The sequence below is a fragment of the Micrasema longulum genome, unplaced genomic scaffold (assembly GCF_059751315.1).
Source record: "Micrasema longulum isolate JH-2025_06_02 unplaced genomic scaffold, ASM5975131v1 h1tg002032l, whole genome shotgun sequence".
NCBI classification, from domain to species: domain Eukaryota; kingdom Metazoa; phylum Arthropoda; class Insecta; order Trichoptera; family Brachycentridae; genus Micrasema; species Micrasema longulum.
In genome coordinates, this window is record NW_028279200.1 from 159,399 (window position 1) to 177,608 (window position 18,210).

General features: G+C 33.6%; 1 protein-coding gene across 1 annotated transcript; it reads right to left on the bottom strand.

The window, feature by feature from the left end:
• Positions 1–4,377: 4,377 nt before the first annotated feature.
• Positions 4,378–16,678, bottom strand: LOC148273223 (transcription factor 4-like). The gene is made up of 4 exons (XM_088238992.1): positions 16,567–16,678; positions 8,832–8,977; positions 6,959–7,083; positions 4,378–6,794 (listed from the first exon to the last, which is right to left on the bottom strand). The coding sequence occupies exons 2-4, from the start codon at positions 8,929–8,931 to the stop codon at positions 6,732–6,734; spliced, it is 288 nt and encodes a 95-aa protein (XP_088095118.1). The 5' UTR covers positions 8,932–8,977; positions 16,567–16,678; the 3' UTR covers positions 4,378–6,731.
• Positions 16,679–18,210: the final 1,532 nt, after the last annotated feature.

Here is an 18,210-nt window from a genome sequence, read left to right on the forward strand (position 1 = left end):
CCGAGTCGTTAGCGATACCCAATGGTTTTTTCATGTTTTCAGCAGTTAGATTTGAAATATTATCATCTTTGAATTAAATTATGGTTAATTAAAGCCATTTCCTATAAATATTCCATTTTTCCCTTATTAAATCTCTTATTTTTTTAATGTGTAGTGACACACAGCACCGTAACGCGCAGGTGTTTTTAGGACAGTACGGGAAAGGTTAATGCAAATAAACGTGTTTTACCCTGTGAAAAATCAAGAGACCTCATTTTACATACAGCTCTCGTATATATGTGCATAATAAATAAATAAATATAAACAGAAAGTTCGGGATAAGGACTGACGATGTAAAAAAAAAGTTCAATATGTAAGTCCCAAGGTGACAAAGTCATCAACAAAGAAGTTCAGTGCTAAGGGAAATTAAATATAAAAAGTATTTTCTTACACGCGGTAAAAGTTAGAGCATTGTACGGCGAAGTGTCTCAAAAATCCATGAAAAAAATAATAAAAATGAACTAATTTGTTTTTGGTTTCCGGTAGCCATTTTTTGCAATGTTTAGTGTATTTTTACACTACGGGGCTCTACATTTAAATGTCGGCAGAATTCATAAACGAGAAGTTGTGACATGACGTGCAGAGTGATTACAAATCTTTAAAAAATCATAGCGATAATACTACGACATTTAAGAATGTATTGAATTTTTTTCGGCTAATTTTTATAGTCTGTTAACAAATAAAAAATGTTTATAAAAAACCTCTGAACTCGTTAGTTTTAAAATAACATTTTTAATAGGCACGTGATGAATTCTGTTACCACCGCCCTGTAGAGAAGTGGTTAGCGCATTTAACATGAATTACACTAATATTTCGTAATCTTTAAGTTCATAAGTAGTCTGGTCTCATCAATCATGTCACCATCCACACGCTTGCAAATACGACAGATATTCCCATAGATTAAAGATATATCCTTAATGGAGTGCTCATACAAGTAGAGGAATCTATGCATCTGGGAAGTATGTTTACTGGGGATGGAATAACCGATAAAGATATTGAAAGGAACACGAGCGCCGGGAATAGAGTGAACGGTCCACTTAAATCAACCTTGGCAGATAAATGTTTGTCGCAGAAGGCAAAGTTAGCAGTTCACAATGGAGTCCTAAATCAAGGATAAAATTAGGCTGAATGATGGATGCAGAAATCGAGGAAGACCGAGAAAGATATGGCATGACCAAATCCAAGAAATACTTTTTCAATTGAGGAAGCGAGATATGTATGCGAAGACAGTGATATGACATTCTATCCTCTTTACCTACCCTTACTGAGAAACGGCGTGATGGTTTGTTTGTTTGTTCGTATGGATTCTTGTGATCTGTGCACGAAATACGGACACGGTTCCAAACTGCGGCCAGCGTTCGCGAGGCGAACTAAAAGCTTACGCTTATCGACGTTTGGCAAGCGTGTGAAACCACCTTTACCTTGCACACACATACATACATGCCTACGTAAAATAAATTTATGCGTTTTTTTTTGCGTTAGCCCGTTTTTCTTTGTGGTTTTGGCAAAATTTCACCTTTAAAAACATCATTTATATAAAAAAAAGAATATTTGAAACTTAACTTAACGAATAATTTTTAACTAAAATTATTTATGCATTTATTCATATATATATAAAAAAAAGCAGGGAATACAAAATAACTCACTATTGCTTGTGATTTATAATAAACTTTAAATCTAAATAAATTTAAAATTAAAATAATTGATTAATTAAAGTAATGCTTAGGGAAAAAAACTTACAAAAAAATTGTCACTTAATTTTAATATGTTACATAACCTTTACAGGGCGTTGGAATAAAATTCGATAATCATAATACGTTAAATGCTCAAAATTATCGTAAATTAAGTGTAAAATTTCACAAATATATGGCAAATATTGAAAACAACCATGCGTAGTTTTACGAAATCACCAGCGAACATTTTTCACGGGCAGTGACAAAGGAAATAACTAAAAATAAACATTTAAAAAAAACAAAGACGAAGAACGTTTAGAGAAGAAAATATTCACCCTTTTGCCTAAGTTTGAACATCCGTATTTCTTCAATTCTTGCAGCTTGTGAAGAAATCGTGGTATAAATTATTCATATCAGAAAAAAAAGGAATACGGATGTTCATACATAGACAAATTGATATAAACAAGAGTGTCTCGTGAATTCATTCCTTTCTCAAAAAGATTCTCTGTTTCAGTTGAAATATCTATCAAATGACAGAAAATTGATTGATGCATCACCTATGCACCATTAGATGTGATAGAATCTTGATTACATTTCAGTCAGAATTGCATAATTATGTTTTTATATAAATGTTTAAATATTTATTAAATATTTATTTATTAAATGTGTAGGTAATATTACACTGGATTCGTTCGGTGCCTTATGCACTTAGTTCATATTAAAGGAAAGCGAGTAAATGGCCTCCGAATATTACAAAAAAATATTTTTTACAAAAAAATATATAAATTCACAAACAAAATATTTTTTTAGTTAATTTTAGAATACATGATATTAAAAAAAAAGGTGCATTATTAAAAATATGGCAAAATAAAAATAATTTAATTTATCACATAATGTAATGGCGAATCTATATGCAAAAGTGTTCGCATGTCAATAGAAAAGTGACGCAAGTAAAAAAAAAACATTTTACAAAATAGTTATTTATTTTAAAATTATTTTTAAGTTAAGTCTCTTGTGTTTTTATTAAACGGAACCAGTTTTTTATAATTAATTTTAAAAGTTGTATTGTTTTACATGTGACACTTTTCTATGAGCCGCGCGAAGCGTGAGTCGTTATTGCATTTGATTTAATATTAATAATACAAAAATGTATCGAGTGATTTTTATAAACATGGCAAACAAAAATTATAATTTGTTATGTAAAATATCGCACATTTTAACATGTGACATTGTTAAGGCTGTGGTCTGTTAAAAAGTGAGGAAATCGTACAAATTTTCCATTTCAAAACGTTCAGTTTGCAAAATCGCGCATTTAAAAACAAACATTTTCAACGGTATTTCTGATAAAAAAATCTACTTAGTAACTAAAATTTTCAACTGGAAGATTACGCCTCTTGAAATTGAGACTCATCTTTGTTTAAAGTAAAAAAAAATCTAATGATTTAAAGATAATTTAACAGAAAAGTTATTAAAAAATAAACTTAAATTTTGGTTTGTAAAAATTAATCAAAGTACAGTAAAATTCCAACAATCTGGTTTAATGAGTGCCAGACGTTATGTGGATATGCAGAAATCCGGATAATTGGATATTTATTATAAAGATAATGTTTTCAAAGACAATGTACAATTTATAAAACTGTAAATATATGAAACTTTTAAGTATATTTTTTATCAGAAATACCTTAGAAAACAATTGCGTTTATTTCATTTATTTTTTAATGGCGTGATTTTGAAAGACCAGCATTTTAAATTGTCAAAATCGTGTGATTTCTCCACTTTTTATCAGACTACTGCTTAGATATGATAAAATTAAAACATTTTTTGATTCAAAAATACCGAAAAATTATATTTTGGTAGAACAAATCAGAAATAATTACAAATTACGTATGTCCACAGTTTTTTCAATGCTACTGCGCAATTTTAATATTTATATAAGAAACGGCAGTCAATTTTCAAAATATTTTTTAATTCCTATAAAAAAATTAGCATTTTTTAAAAAACTGCATTCACCAATGTCGATGCATATATTTTTACATTTATCTTCAATTTAAATATTTTTTACAAGCCCCAGATTAAAACTAAAAATAAATTTGCGATTCGCACAATCGACGCACCGTCAACAGTTGGATTTTTTACAATTTACATATATCGCACCCCCAGAAGTACACCGTGGTATGTCTAAATCGTCCATTTTGCGGGAGAGCAAAAACAAACTTCGAAAAATTTATCAACGCTCGTAACTCTATGCATATTGACAAATTGACTATTAAACTTACTTCGCATATAGTTATACCCGATATAGAGCAGGGATAGCGACCATAGAAACTAACTCCACGTTTATACCCACTTCCAACGTGGTATAGCGCTAGAATAAGCCTGCGATCTGTCATCGGTCACATTTTCAGTAGTAAAATGGATTGCATTTATCTCGAATTCAAACAATTTAGAAAACACGCTGTCTTTTTAGAGATTTTAAAGTGAAATATCATGTATGAGATGATCACAAAATTTACATTATATTCAGAAAATTTTTATTTAGCATTTGTTTTAAAAATGATATTTGGTATATTTTTAAGTATTACGTATTCAAATTTATTTAATGAAAATATATGCGTCTAAACATTTAACAATGGCATATTTAATTTCGTTTTATTTCGGTGTGTAATTTTTTTTTTACTAATGTCAATTTGTGCGTGGTGTATGTATGAATTATCTTTCTTCAATTATTTACATAGAATATTCTCTTTAAAATGTCCATGACTCCCAGAAAATATACTTTATTTACATTTTGTACTTTTAGAAGAAATTCCAAGTCTTAAACACCACAATAATAAATTAAAACATTAATAAATAAGTATCATTATCGTTTTTTATTGACTTGGATTTCGTAAGTTAGGCTCGACATTTGTTTAGTTTTTTTTTATTTATCACTAAAACTAAAATATGAACAACGCAAGACGAACTTGGTTATTACGAGGAAGATGGGACCGAATGAATTTGCTCGTTATAAGCATTACTTGTTATACCAGAGGAAGATTATTTAAATCCAATCACCATTGCATATTGTCACCATTGAAAATTATAATAAATGCTTACAAACATACCAGTTTATAAATTTCAAATTTGGATAAATAAACATTCAACAGATGAAAGAATTAAAGGAATATAGATGTTCAAATATGGGCAGAATGGTGAATGTTACAAATCAACAAATGGAAGAATTGAAGAAATATGGATGATCAAACATAGGCAAAATGGTGAATGTTACAGAGTGTGTAAAGTGGCCACTTATAATGCCTAGACTTCCATATTCCCTTACTTAAGGTATTCTCCATCCCTGTTGTAATTTGTTAATCTTAATTTGTTGGTCTTTTGTCTGCAAAAATTTGGACAAACTCAAATATTGTAATGAAACCAACTGGTCCAAGAAGAAGTTTAAAAATTGGAAAATTGTTTTCAGGCGTTGCCTAGTACGTGAAGTAATTCAGTCGGTTGAATCTCTTCGCAACAATAAAGGTTTCAGCTCTTTAACTTCACTAAAATCAGCAAATGGAAGAATTGAAGAAATATGGATGTTCAAACATGGGCAAAATGGTGAATGTTACACAGTGTGTAAAGTGGCCACTTAAACCAGCCATTGACAGGTCATAAGCCCCGTAGATGCCTAGACTTCTATATTACCTTCTCTTAAATGTTTTCATCTCTGCTGTAGTATGTTAATAAAAACAGCTCCCGGGGAGTTGAATCCACTCCTTGTCTACAAAAATTTCGACAAACTCAAAATATTGTTGATAAATCCAACTAAATCAATTAATTGATCAGCGCGTTTGCCTACCAGGCAAGAGGTCTCGGTTCCGATTCCGGACAAGGTCAATTGCAATCATCTAGCTTTTGTGTAACACAAATTGTAGGCCGCATTCAATGTACTGATTCACCATTAGGTGTGGATGAGGGAAATACGTATTTTTAAAATTGGTCCTAGTGTCCAACGGGGCGACGGTGCGTCGGTAGCGATTGAATCTCAAAATAAAATAAAAAAGTTAAAGTCCTAATCAAGTATTATAAAATTTATAAACACTGGGGTCGAAAAACATGTGGAGAGAATTATATTTTATTATTAACACTATTTTATTTGATAATTATCATTTAGAAAACTGTCCATTATCGATTAAAACTATCACCTGGGAATAACACCAGTCGGCGTGCTCCCACACAATTGTTTATTCTGTACACACACCGCGCGCGCGGACAAACTCACATCTCGCCGCCCGAGGTTCGCATCGCTTCTCCACATTACAAGTGTGTTCTGTACATGTTCAAACGGCTATTTGTACTTTTCGGTTGTGCCATTTGCGATTCTTTCTCTCGTCACTTTTCGGAACCGGCGAATGTCTCGTTTGTTCTAATCGTTTCGAAGGCGACCCGAGTGACCCCGGCGACCGGACGCGATCCGCGAGTTTATACCACAATTATTCACAATCGGTCAGCTGCGACATCTTAGAATTATCTACAATGTTCCGACACCTGTCGCAGGCGACTCGCATCTCGCAGAGGACGGGTTTCAACCGCGGCCCGGATCTCGCACGGACCAAGTTTCACCTGTGGCCCGAATCTCCCGAGAACCGAGTTACGCCGGTGACCAGTATCTCGCACGGATCGTGTCTCGCGTGAATTGAGTTTTACCGAAGACTCTCAATGGAATCTTTCCAGTGACTCGGATCACGCGTAGACCCAGTTTCACCGATGGCTGATATCTCGCATGGATTGAGTTTCATCGATGACTCTTATCTCGCGTAGACCGAGTTTCGCCGATGACTCATATCTGGCATGGACTGGGCATCGCCGGCGACTCGGATTCAGCGAGGGCCGGGTTTTTCTCCGGGGGCCCGGATTCCGCAGGCGACTGTGCTAGAGCCGCCTGTGGTAGTAGAACACGTCCTGATGATGAGGATGGTGGTGGTGAAGCGAGGGGGGGGCGTGGTGCGGCTGGTGCGGTGAGGGGTAGTGAGGGGGCGTTCGTTATTGCGCCGGCGGGGGGGGTGGGCCGGGAGGCGCGTGGGGCATCCCCGAAGGGAGGGGGCCCTGGAAAAGAAAAACAATCCCTCAACATTAAAATTTGAAGAACAATTTAAACTTGGGTTATAAGAAAAAAATATATATAAGATGAAGTAAAATTTATGTCAAAATCTCGTAAGATTCTCTCGTAAGATAAAGTTAAATTTATGTCTAAGTAGCAAATAACCAACCTGCATAGTGCTGTAAGGCATGGAGTGTTGCATGGGAGGCCCGCCACCCATTTTGTTTGGTCCATCTTCCGCTTTCTCCTCCTCTCGCCTCTTCAGACACGCCGCCTTCGGATTCAAATTACGTTCTGCAAGACAACACCAAATTGTAAAGAGGGTGAAAGCGCTAATTGGTCAAACAAATAAGTTGAAATGTACTAAGTATTTTTAATTAGTAACTTATATGGAAATATAAGTTATTAAATTTTAAATAATATTTTATAAACTAATAAATTTTAATGTTTTTTTTCAATAATTAATTACCATATTAAATTATACTTTTTTTTAAATTTTATTTTCTGCGTCTTTACTGAAATATTTATTAAACTCTTGACAACTAAAAAACTGAAAAAAATACAGATGGTCCCTTCTGCCATCTGACTACCGATGTATACTAATGTCATTTGAAATGAATAAATAAAAGAATAGAAATAAATCTGACCTCGCAGTCTTAAAAAGACCTTAAATTCATTATAAAAAGCTTCACAGATATCAGAGTGATTCACTATTTGAGTCATTTGCGGTGCTTGGTACGAACGGAGACACACCCGTCAGTTTCAGCGATCAGATTATTATCATTATTATTTTATTGATTTTAAGCGAGCAGCTTAAAGCTGATTTGCTTACATCTATTTTAACGAAAGTTAGCTGTTGGCGCACTTTAACTTTTCCGAAACAAATCTAGTCCATTTTTAAACCCATTGAGACTACACGTTGAGATCGGCTCTTGTGGCAGCTTATTCCAACCATCAACAACCCCATTGCTCGGCAAATGCTTCTGTGGATTTAGATTGAATCTCGTTTTCTCCAGCCTGAGAAGACGAGCATCTTTTTTATTATTATTAATAATACACTAGCAGCTATGAAGCTGATGCGTGTATATCAAGTGTACAAGTACATGGTTATTAAACATTATACATTGCTGTGTGCATCTAGTTAACATTCACTGAACTAGCACCAATCACTCTCTCCGGAAGGCCATTCCATTTCTCCACAACGCGGTTTGTCAGGAAGGTCTTCCCGGGGTTGGATGTGAAGGGGGCAGTGTCGAGTTTCAATGGACGACCTCTGAGATGGCGGTTGTCATTCATAGTGAACATTGATTTCAACTTGGGTACATTATATTGCTCAGTTAAGATCAAGTCACCACGCTGCCTCCGCTCTTCCAGTGAACTTAACCCGAGCTCCCTTAAGCGGTCCTCGTATAATTTATTTCTTGGAGAAACAACCATTTTTGGACTCTGGATTTTCTCCAACAACGCTATGTCTTTTTTTAAATAGGGACTCCAGATTTGGTAGGCATACTCCGGGAGTGGACGAACATATGTTTTATAAATTTTGAGGAACAAATCTTGGGTGATCTCGTTTAAGCTCGAACATGGGACCCAATTTGGGCAGCTATAGTGACTGTCGAGTATCTCTTATGTCTCTACCGGGTCACCCCTTTCTCGGCGTTCCTGCAGCGTTGCGAGACCGAGAATTTCCAGTCTGTCCACATATGGAAGCCGTTTTAGGCTCAGCGACTTTGTAGCTCGTCTTTGGACTCTTTCCAACAAGTTGATATCCTTAACAAAATAGGGATATCATATCTGACACCCGTATTCGAGTGTAGGTCTGATATAGGTTTTGTATATATTTGGTAGCATATTCGCATTTATATATTCCTTGACAAACGGTTAGAACTTCTTTGGGGCACAGAGACAATATTCTTACATAGGACAAAAACATCCATTAAAAAAAAACTTCGAATTGTACTATCAATATCAGATATATTTTTTTAAATATAAAAATGTTAATAAAATTGATTATAGCGACTGTAAAAAATCTTTAAGCATACCTCTAACTTGCTGTTCCAAGGTCATTATGACCTCTACAGCCATATTTAGAATTCCTAACTTTGTCTGGGGTTTGTCACTCTTGAGGTGCGTCATACACATCCGTCCCAGTTCCTTCAGCGCCTCGTTGATGTCTCTGATACGTATCCTGGACAAGTGAAGAAGTATAACATTAGCGACAAAAAATAACCTCTAGAAATATCAAATCATAAATATTTCAAAATATAATAAATACATGAAATCTGTTCAAAATTAATATTTTCTCAATTGATTAATTAAATCTCTGTTTTTAGTATGGACTGGACGGAATTTTTTAAATATAAATATAATTTTAACAATTTTATTACATCAGGAGTTAACTATAAAAAAAATACCATGTCATATTATTGTCAATATTATAAGTTTATCCAAATTTTTGTAGACATGGACAGGATTCAACTCCCAGGGAGCCGTTAATATTAAACATTAATATGTAATCAACAGAGATTTGCCTCGATAGCCGATAAAACATGGATGATAAAAGCGGGTGATAGGAAGGAGTGGAGACATTAGGAAGAGGCTATTATCCAGCAGTGGAGAGAACAAGGCTGAAGAAAAAGAAGAAGAAAATAATGAATAATACATATGAACCAACACCATGACAACTGATTTTTTATTTCAATTTTGCTACGCATGCACACCTTTACTTGAAGAATTCCATATTTTGTCATTTCCAGTGCAAAAGGACGACAAAATAACTGTTTAATCCTATATATTTTAATATTTCACACAATAAATTAGTAAGAAAAAAATATTTTTCATTTCCAGTAATAAATTATGAAATTAGATGAGAATGCGAATCGGACACGGGTATAATTGAGGGGGTTAAACGTAGAGATGATTCGTTCGAATAAAAATAATCGAAGGCATTCGATTACTAAATTCATTCGAATGCATTCGATTACTAAATTAATTAGAAAAAAATAATCAAATGCATTTGATTACTAAATTCATTTCAATGAAAATAATCTAATGCATTTGATTACTTAATTCATTTGATTTTAAACAATTGAATGAATTCGATTACTAAATTTATTCAAATGAAAATATTCTAATGCATTCATTTACTATATAATAAGAATGAAATTAATTCGAATGAAAATAATCGAATGTATTCGATTACTGAATTCATTTGAATGAAAAGAATCTTATGCATTCCATTACTACATTCATTTGAATGAAAATAATCTAATGCATTCGATTACTACATTCATTCAAATGAAAATAATTTTATGCATTCGATTACTACATTAATTTTAATGAAAATAATCTAATGCATTCGATTACTGAATTAATTCAAATGAAAATAATCGAATATATTCGATTACTAAATTTATACGAAAGAAAATGCGTTCAAATGAAAATAATTTTATGCATTCGATTACTACATTAATTTTAATGAAAATAATCTAATGCATTCGATTACTGAATTAATTCAAATGAAAATAATCGAATATATTCGATTACTAAATTTATACGAAAGAAAATGCGTTCGATTACTACATTCATTCTAATAAAAATAATCAAATTGCACTCAATTAATACATTCGTTCAACGACGTAGAATCTGCATACATGATGATTGTAGACAGGCGTATACTCTCTTACCTCTCTCTCGCGTTGTTAGCCTGCCGCCTCTCTTTCTCTCTCACCGCCTTGGTGAGCGGGTCCGCGTCCGACTCGTCGCCCTCGTCCGCGCTCGAACAGCTGTTCAACCAACCAACCGTTACGCTCGGCTCGCACAACGCAACTTACAACTAAACCTTGTCTAGTCGCACGCACCCCCCCCCCTTCCCCCGCTTCACCGATACTTTTAAAAATATTTTTAAACCAACTATATGAATATTCCGCATTTTGTCTATACTGCAGTGCCCTATGCACCACTGTTTCTGGAAAGGGAAATGATGACGGTTTAAAAAAATCACTCTTTGAACTTTAAGCTAAATTACACTTTTGATAAAATACGTGCAAATAAATATTTCATATCAATCATGTTGATACCCGAGACCTCTTGCTTGGTAGGCAAACGCGCCGACCATCACACCGCCAAAAAAACGGCAGCAAACGACAGCAAAAGAACAATGCGAGTGTTGATGGACGCAGAAATCGAGGAAGACCAAAAAAGACACGGCACAACAAAATGCAACACATACTTGAAGATGGACATGTCATAAAGGTCCAAAACTGAAATTCCTTCCCTTTCCCAACACTTCTTTGATATAGATAGCCAGGAAATAAAATCCCCTGGTGAAATATGAACCTTAATAAAGTTTGGATAATTTATATAGCGCCATTTTTGTGAAAATCACCTCTAGGGCGCTGTAAAATAAATAAATATCCCAACACGTCTTGCAGCTACAGAGCGCATGGACGGTTGGGATTCTAGTTCCTCCTCTCCAATTATGATATATTACAATTATGATATATATGAGCTAGATAACAGAACGTCTTGCAGCTATAGAACGCATGGACAATAAGAAATCTAGCCCCTATTTACATTTTTATTTTTAAATTTTATTTGACAATGAAGTTTAGAGTTTAAGTGATATTTTAAAAACGAAATAAAAAGCAAATTTATAAAATTAGAATTTAGATAACAACAATTGCAGCTACTGAGCGCATGGACGGTTGAAAACCTTGTACATTATAAGCGAGGTCAATAATACTGCAACTCCTCTCTCAAAAAATTCTCAATGATCTCTATTAGTCATACTTTCATCTCTTTCAAAAACCATCAGATTTGATTTTAAAAACTTCAATGGGCAATTATCATGGATTTTTTTATTAGCCAATAAATAATTCTAAAAAATCACAAGCCGATCGGTACTATTCTTATTAAAATCTGTTAAGAAATAAGGGAGATATAAAGGATTCAATTCTAGTCATTTGAATGGTGCCAAAAACAAACAATTCGTAACGTCATCAAGTATGACGTCTTCGGATGTTTTGTGACATCATCGGATTTTTTTTCATCAATGTCTATGGATTTTATAGAATATTGTTCTTGAACTGAAGTGTGGAGTGGGTAAGGGGGGGGGGCTTAAGATAATATGCATCCCTTGGAGCGTATTTCAATCAATTGTCCCGTAAAGTCAACACGACAAGTTCATTTTTTTATTATTCACTGCCCAAAAAAAATTATGTTCAAAACTCGTTTATTTATCGTAGCTGCTCCAAATTTAATTTACTTTGTCCCCATTTAGATATTTTTAATACAAAATTTTGTGACTTCAAAAATAACTTTTTGAAACACTGTAAAATAAAACATTTGTCAGTGTGTAATAAGTTTATGTTCCTTTAAATATGTTTATTTTATTATAATATCAAAATTTTTAATTAGTCAACTATATTATGAAAATCCCTCTCCTCCACTCCTCCACTCTATTTCCTCATCCCTTAACCTTCTTACGAGCTCCTTTTTATTCTCATGTCTTATATAATATATTATTTTTCTCTTTACTGTGTAACATGTTCTCTCATTATATTTGTGAAAAAATTTAACTGGATGTATGTACGATTTTTTATATTTTGTATTCTTATATAACAACTGTTGTTTTTCCTTAATAAATAAAATATAAAATAGACAACTCTCCTTATTTTTCTATCTGTGGTCTGAGGCATTACCAACATTAAAATGAATGCATTACTCGTGAACTTCTGCGACAAAATTTATTACCAACTTACGAAACGATCGTTTTCGAAAGACCTAATTCTCCAAACGAAAATAATTAATAAAAATATTCATTATAAGGACTTATATAAACACTAGGAGAATCTTTAAAAAATCTTTTGTTTGTAGAGAAGGTTAAATCCGATATTCCTCCTGAGTGATAATACCCAACTGTTTTTAAATATGCTACATAAATATGATCATAGTAATATATATTGTCCTTAAAATTTTATTTGGGGCCAAATCCGGCCAACCTTCTTTGTTATGGTAAAAACAAATTCATCGTCTTTAAACTCACCTTTTGATTGCGAAGCGAATGCGTCGAGAGAAAGAGAGGCGCTAGGTCTTAACATGGAGGAAAGAACAAGACAGTGATACAGACAACACATGAAAATGGGTGATGTTGATGAAGCGTTAATAAAACAGTTATATACAGTGAAACCTTCCAATAACACTATAGTCCTTAAAATATAGCTTGATTAGAATGACAGTTGTCAGCAAAAGTGACGACATAACTTTGTAGTGACGTCTAAGGAGTGATTTATATTGACACACGAATAATCATTCGTATCTGGCATGTTAATTTATTTTTTTTATACAATGCTTGACATATAAATCAACATAAATATATCAAATCAGCTTTAAAACTTAAAAAAACTCAAATAAACCTAATAATTAACGACGTTCTTACAAGGTTACGTCATTTTGCAAAAACGTTAGAGATGGGACAAATTTATCAATGTAAATTGATCAAATAAAAAATTAATTCATTTGATGTTGATCATGAAAAAAATATAAATGTCTTATTTTTGGTGAATGGTCTTAAATTGGTCTTAAACACACTATAATAGGCTTGTTTTTGTGTTTTTATATCAATTTTCGGAAACCGAGTTTCATGTTTGCATGAAAAAACTGATAAAATCAATTTGATCTGTACATGATCAGTGATCAGTAATTTCCTATCACGATTTAATTAATTTATTTTTAAATTTATTATTATTATTGATTTTTTTTTTTTTTTTTTTTTTTTATTTTCTTTTATTTTATTATTTTTTATTTATTTTTTTTTTTATTATTTTTTTTATTATTTTTTTTATATTTTATTTTATTTTGTATTTTTTTTTTTTCTCAAAAACAAAACACATGGAATTTATTCAATGGTTTACAATATGTCGGTAAAAATATATACATTAAATGTGTCTCAATTACATTATGAGTATAACTTTTATTATTACATAATAATATTTACTCTAAGTACTAGTTTTAGTCACAAAAAATTTAGTGTATCCGTTTTATTATTGTACATGTTAGTGAGGGTGAGTATATATATTAAGAGTGTGTGTATATGTGTATGGGTGTGTGAGTATTGTATGTATGCGAGAGTGTGTAGTGAATATAAGTGGACTCATTGAACAATGATTATCAAAAAATATCTGTTTGTTTAAAACCTAAATGAAGAAACCTATCTACCACCTTATCGATCGATGTAAAATTGTTAAGATTGTTTAGAACGCTCCGGCCTAAAATCCAAATTTAAAAATATGTAAAAAAAAAAGTAATAAAAACAATATTTATATATATATGTAAGTACTCATTATTCGCAGGGATCCGTCACAATAGATATTCACAGGTCGCAGTGACGTCGGGAGCTTGAATAGCACTGACCCCCATTATTGACATTAGTTTGGCAGCTGTCATTTTAATCAAGCTATATTTTAATTATATAATATATAACTTACCCAAGCATCAAAGAATATAATTTTGTACGTATCGAGTTATGACAAGTGTCCAAAAAAATTCAAACCGCGCTCATGTAAAGTTGAAGGAAATCACATGTGCCGTCGTTCTACGATCAGGACAACATAATGGAATTTTTTCGGTCTAACGAGTTATAAAAACACATAAAACTCATGCAAACACAGTGCTCTAACCACTGAAATACAGAACCATTATCTAGCCAGCACCACAAATCAAATGTTGCAAAAAAAAAACATATTTTTATATTAGGTATGGTTAAGTTAATGGATGGGCATAGAATACATATTTTTTGGTTAGATTAGATTTTGGTCATAAAAATGCATGTACGGCTAATTTACATAGGTTAATAATGGATGAAAAAAATTGTTCAATCAGGTACATGTATGATTAAGTAGGTTTCAATTTAATAAACAAAAGCGTATGTATGGTTATGCAAGGTTGGATGTTAATGGCTAAAAGCACAAGTAGATTAGGTACAGTTGGATATTAATGGAAGTAAATACACGTGAGATTTGATATGGTTGGATATTAATGGATGGAGCACATATTAAGCGGTTAGGTAAGGTTGGAATATATTGGATAGAAGTACAATGACATGTTTGGTTAGATAAGGTTGGAATTGAATGGGTTGAAGCACATGTTATGCGGTTAGATAAGGTTGGAATATATTGGATAGAAGCACAATGACATGTTTGGTTAGATAAGGTTGGAATTGAATGGATCGAAGAACATGATTGGTTAGATGAGGTTGAAATTTGATGGACAGAAGCACATGTTTGGTTCGATGGGGTTGGAATTTAATGGATTGAAGCACATGTTTGGTTAGATACGGTTGGAATTTAATGGGTTGAAGCACATATTATGCGGTTAGGTAAGGTTGAAATATATTTGATAGAAGCACAATGACATTTTTGGTTAGATAAGGTTGGAATTGAATGGATCGAAGAACATGATTGGTTAGATGAGGTTGAAATTTGATGGACAGAAGCACATGTTTGGTTCGATGGGGTTGGAATTTAATGGATGGAAACACATGTTTGGTTAGGTAAGGTTGGGAATTGAATGGGTTGAAGCACATGTTATGTTAGGATACAATGTAAAAACATGATTATAGATTAGGTAAGGTTGGGTTCGGATAAGGAAAATTCTAGATGTTCTGTACGTGATATGACGAACACAATTATATACAGTGTAAAGGAATGAATATGATGGATGTTTAAATAATGATGTAAATGTAATCCGAGAATGAGTGAATACAGAATGGACGCACACATACAGACGGAGCAAAGAAAAACTGTTTGAAATTCAACATATTTCGAACGTATGTTATAGAGCACCACTGATTGGCCGATTATTTGGTTAAATTATTTTACAAATAAGTTCACAAGTTAAATATTATAATTTTTTTTTAAATTGTAGCAACTTTGAAATAATAAAATGTATTTTCTTTTTTTTAAAAGAATATTTGCTCTTTTATTATTTACCCAGACATTTTGGGGCAATTTTCAACGAGTTGTAAATAACTCACTATTAAAAAATGGGAAATATGTTTATTAGTTAAGGTATAACTATAGTCCTTAAAATATAGCTTGATTAGAATGACATTTGTCAGAAAAAGTGACGACATAACTTTGTAGTAACGTCTAAGGAGTGATTTATATTGACACAGGAAAAATCATTCGTATCTGGCATGTTAATTAATTTTTTTAATTCAATGCTTGACATATAAATCAACGTAAATATATAAAATCAGCTTTAGAACTAAAAAAAAAACAAATAAACCTAATTATTAATGACGTTCTTTACAAGGTTGATCAATGTAAATTGATTGAATAAAAAAATAATTCATTTAACGATGTTCATGAAAAAAATATAAATGTCTTATTTTTGGTGAATAATTGTATTAAACACACTAAAATAAATGTTTGCATGAAAAAACTGATAAAATCGATTTGATCGGTACATGATCAGTGATCAGTAATTTTCCATCACTATTGACATTAGTTTGGCAGCTGGCATTCTAATCAAGTTATATGTTAAGGACAATAGACACTTTATCTAATTTTAAAATATTTTTTTATTTTATTTTATTTGTAAATAACTACGCTAGAAAATAGGAGTCGTTTTGTGATTCCGCGACACTACCACGTGACAAACTATCAAATTTCGGTATTTTATAAAATCGTAGATGCAATATTTGTCTTGTCCCGTTTGCATGTGTGCGTGCGTGTCCGTGTGGGGTGTGGGTGAGTGAGTGGGCGGCATATTCACCTCTCGCGGACGTTGTTGGCCTGGCGCCTCTCCTTCTCGCGCGCCGCCTTCGTTTCGGGGTCGCCGCCGTCGTCGCCCTCGTCGGCGCTCGAGCAGCTGTCGGCACCACTTCGCACGTGTCAGATATAACTTGTTCATGGCACACACTAATACTGCGCATACGCACACACACACACCTAAGCTGACCTGATATTGTGCGACGCCAACGTAGCCTGACCTCGCATTGCGTGACTCAAAACATAGGTAAACGTAACCTAACCTTCCATGACTCAAACCTTGGGTAAACTTGACCTAACCTAAAATTATGCAATTCAAAACCTGGGTAATTTTGACCAAATACCCTAACCTACACCCTAACCTAACCTAACCTTAAACTGTGTGATTCAAACCTTGAGTAAACTTGGCCTAACCTAAAATTATGCGAATCAAAACCTGGGTAATTTTGACCAAATTCCCTAACCTAGACCCTAATTTAAACTAACCTTAAATTGTGTGACTCAAACCTTGAGTAAACTTGGCCTAACCTAAAATTATGCAATTCAAAACCTGGGTAATTTTGACCAAATACCCTAACCTACACCCTAACCTAACCTAACCTTAAATTGTGTGATTCAAACCTTGAGTAAACTTGGCCTATACTAAAATTATGCGAATCAAAACCTGGGTAATTTTGACCAAATTCCCTAACCTAGACCCTAATTTAAACTAACCTTAAATTGTGTGACTCAAACCTTGAGTAAACTTGGCCTAACCTAAAATTATGCGATTCAAAACCTGCGTAATTTTGACCCTAGCCTAGACCTTAACCTAACCTAGACTAGACTAAAACTTGGGTAATCTACTTTACATAAGCCCCTGACACCATCACGACCTGAGTAGATCTATTGCGACGGGTCACTGTAAATTAGTTCTCGCCCTCCAAGCCCAGGTCTTTGAAGAGCCTGGCTACTGTGCGGAGGGTGATATTATCAAACCTCCCCCTCCAAGTCCAGATCCATAAAGCATCGGGCTATTAGATAGGGGGCGAACGACCTAACATCCTCAGGTTTCACCAGTGGCCCCTCGAGGACGTGGCTTCCTTTGTGATATAAAGCATCACATTCACGTAGAATTTGTGTTTTCTCATCTACACTGCAGAATCGAACATAACCTCGCAATTAACTAATTAAAAACTAAGATTAAGACGGACTTATGGACGGATTACGCAATTAAAATCATGGGTGAACTAAATCTAATCTAACCAAAAATTACATTAGATAATTCAAACCATAGTCTAATCCTCGGAGTAATAATGCACGACTCGCTTTTAGAGATGCCATTTTGCTCTATTGCATAGAACAAAAGCGTTGCAAATTTTTAGTTTGGTTTAACAACAAACGTGTAATGGACAATTTTGTAGCTGTGCTTGTAATTCTCAACCTGACTACCGGTGGATTTTTTAAAGCTGGCGCGTTCTCAATACTTACACAGACGCATTGTGCAGTATCTGTGAATAAGCCCATGGTATGACATCGCGCGGCATACGCATTATGAAAATAATCTCTGTCTCTCTCGCGCTGACGCGCATAAGCGCGTGACATTGACAACTATCGCTTTGTTAGTTGCTAACGAAAGAGTAATAAAATATACGCAGGATGCTTCTGC

Bases quoted from the DNA above. Each gene is read 5' to 3' on its own strand.
- LOC148273223 (XM_088238992.1), bottom strand. From the start codon at position 8,931: ATGTGTATGACGCACCTCAAGAGTGACAAACCCCAGACAAAGTTAGGA. The intron at 7,084-8,831 runs GTATGCTTAAAG...GTTGTCTTGCAG, and splicing joins CTTGGAACAGCAAGTTAGAG to AACGTAATTTGAATCCGAAG. The intron at 6,795-6,958 runs GTTGGTTATTTG...TTTCTTTTCCAG, and splicing joins TGCCTTACAGCACTATGCAG to GGCCCCCTCCCTTCGGGGAT.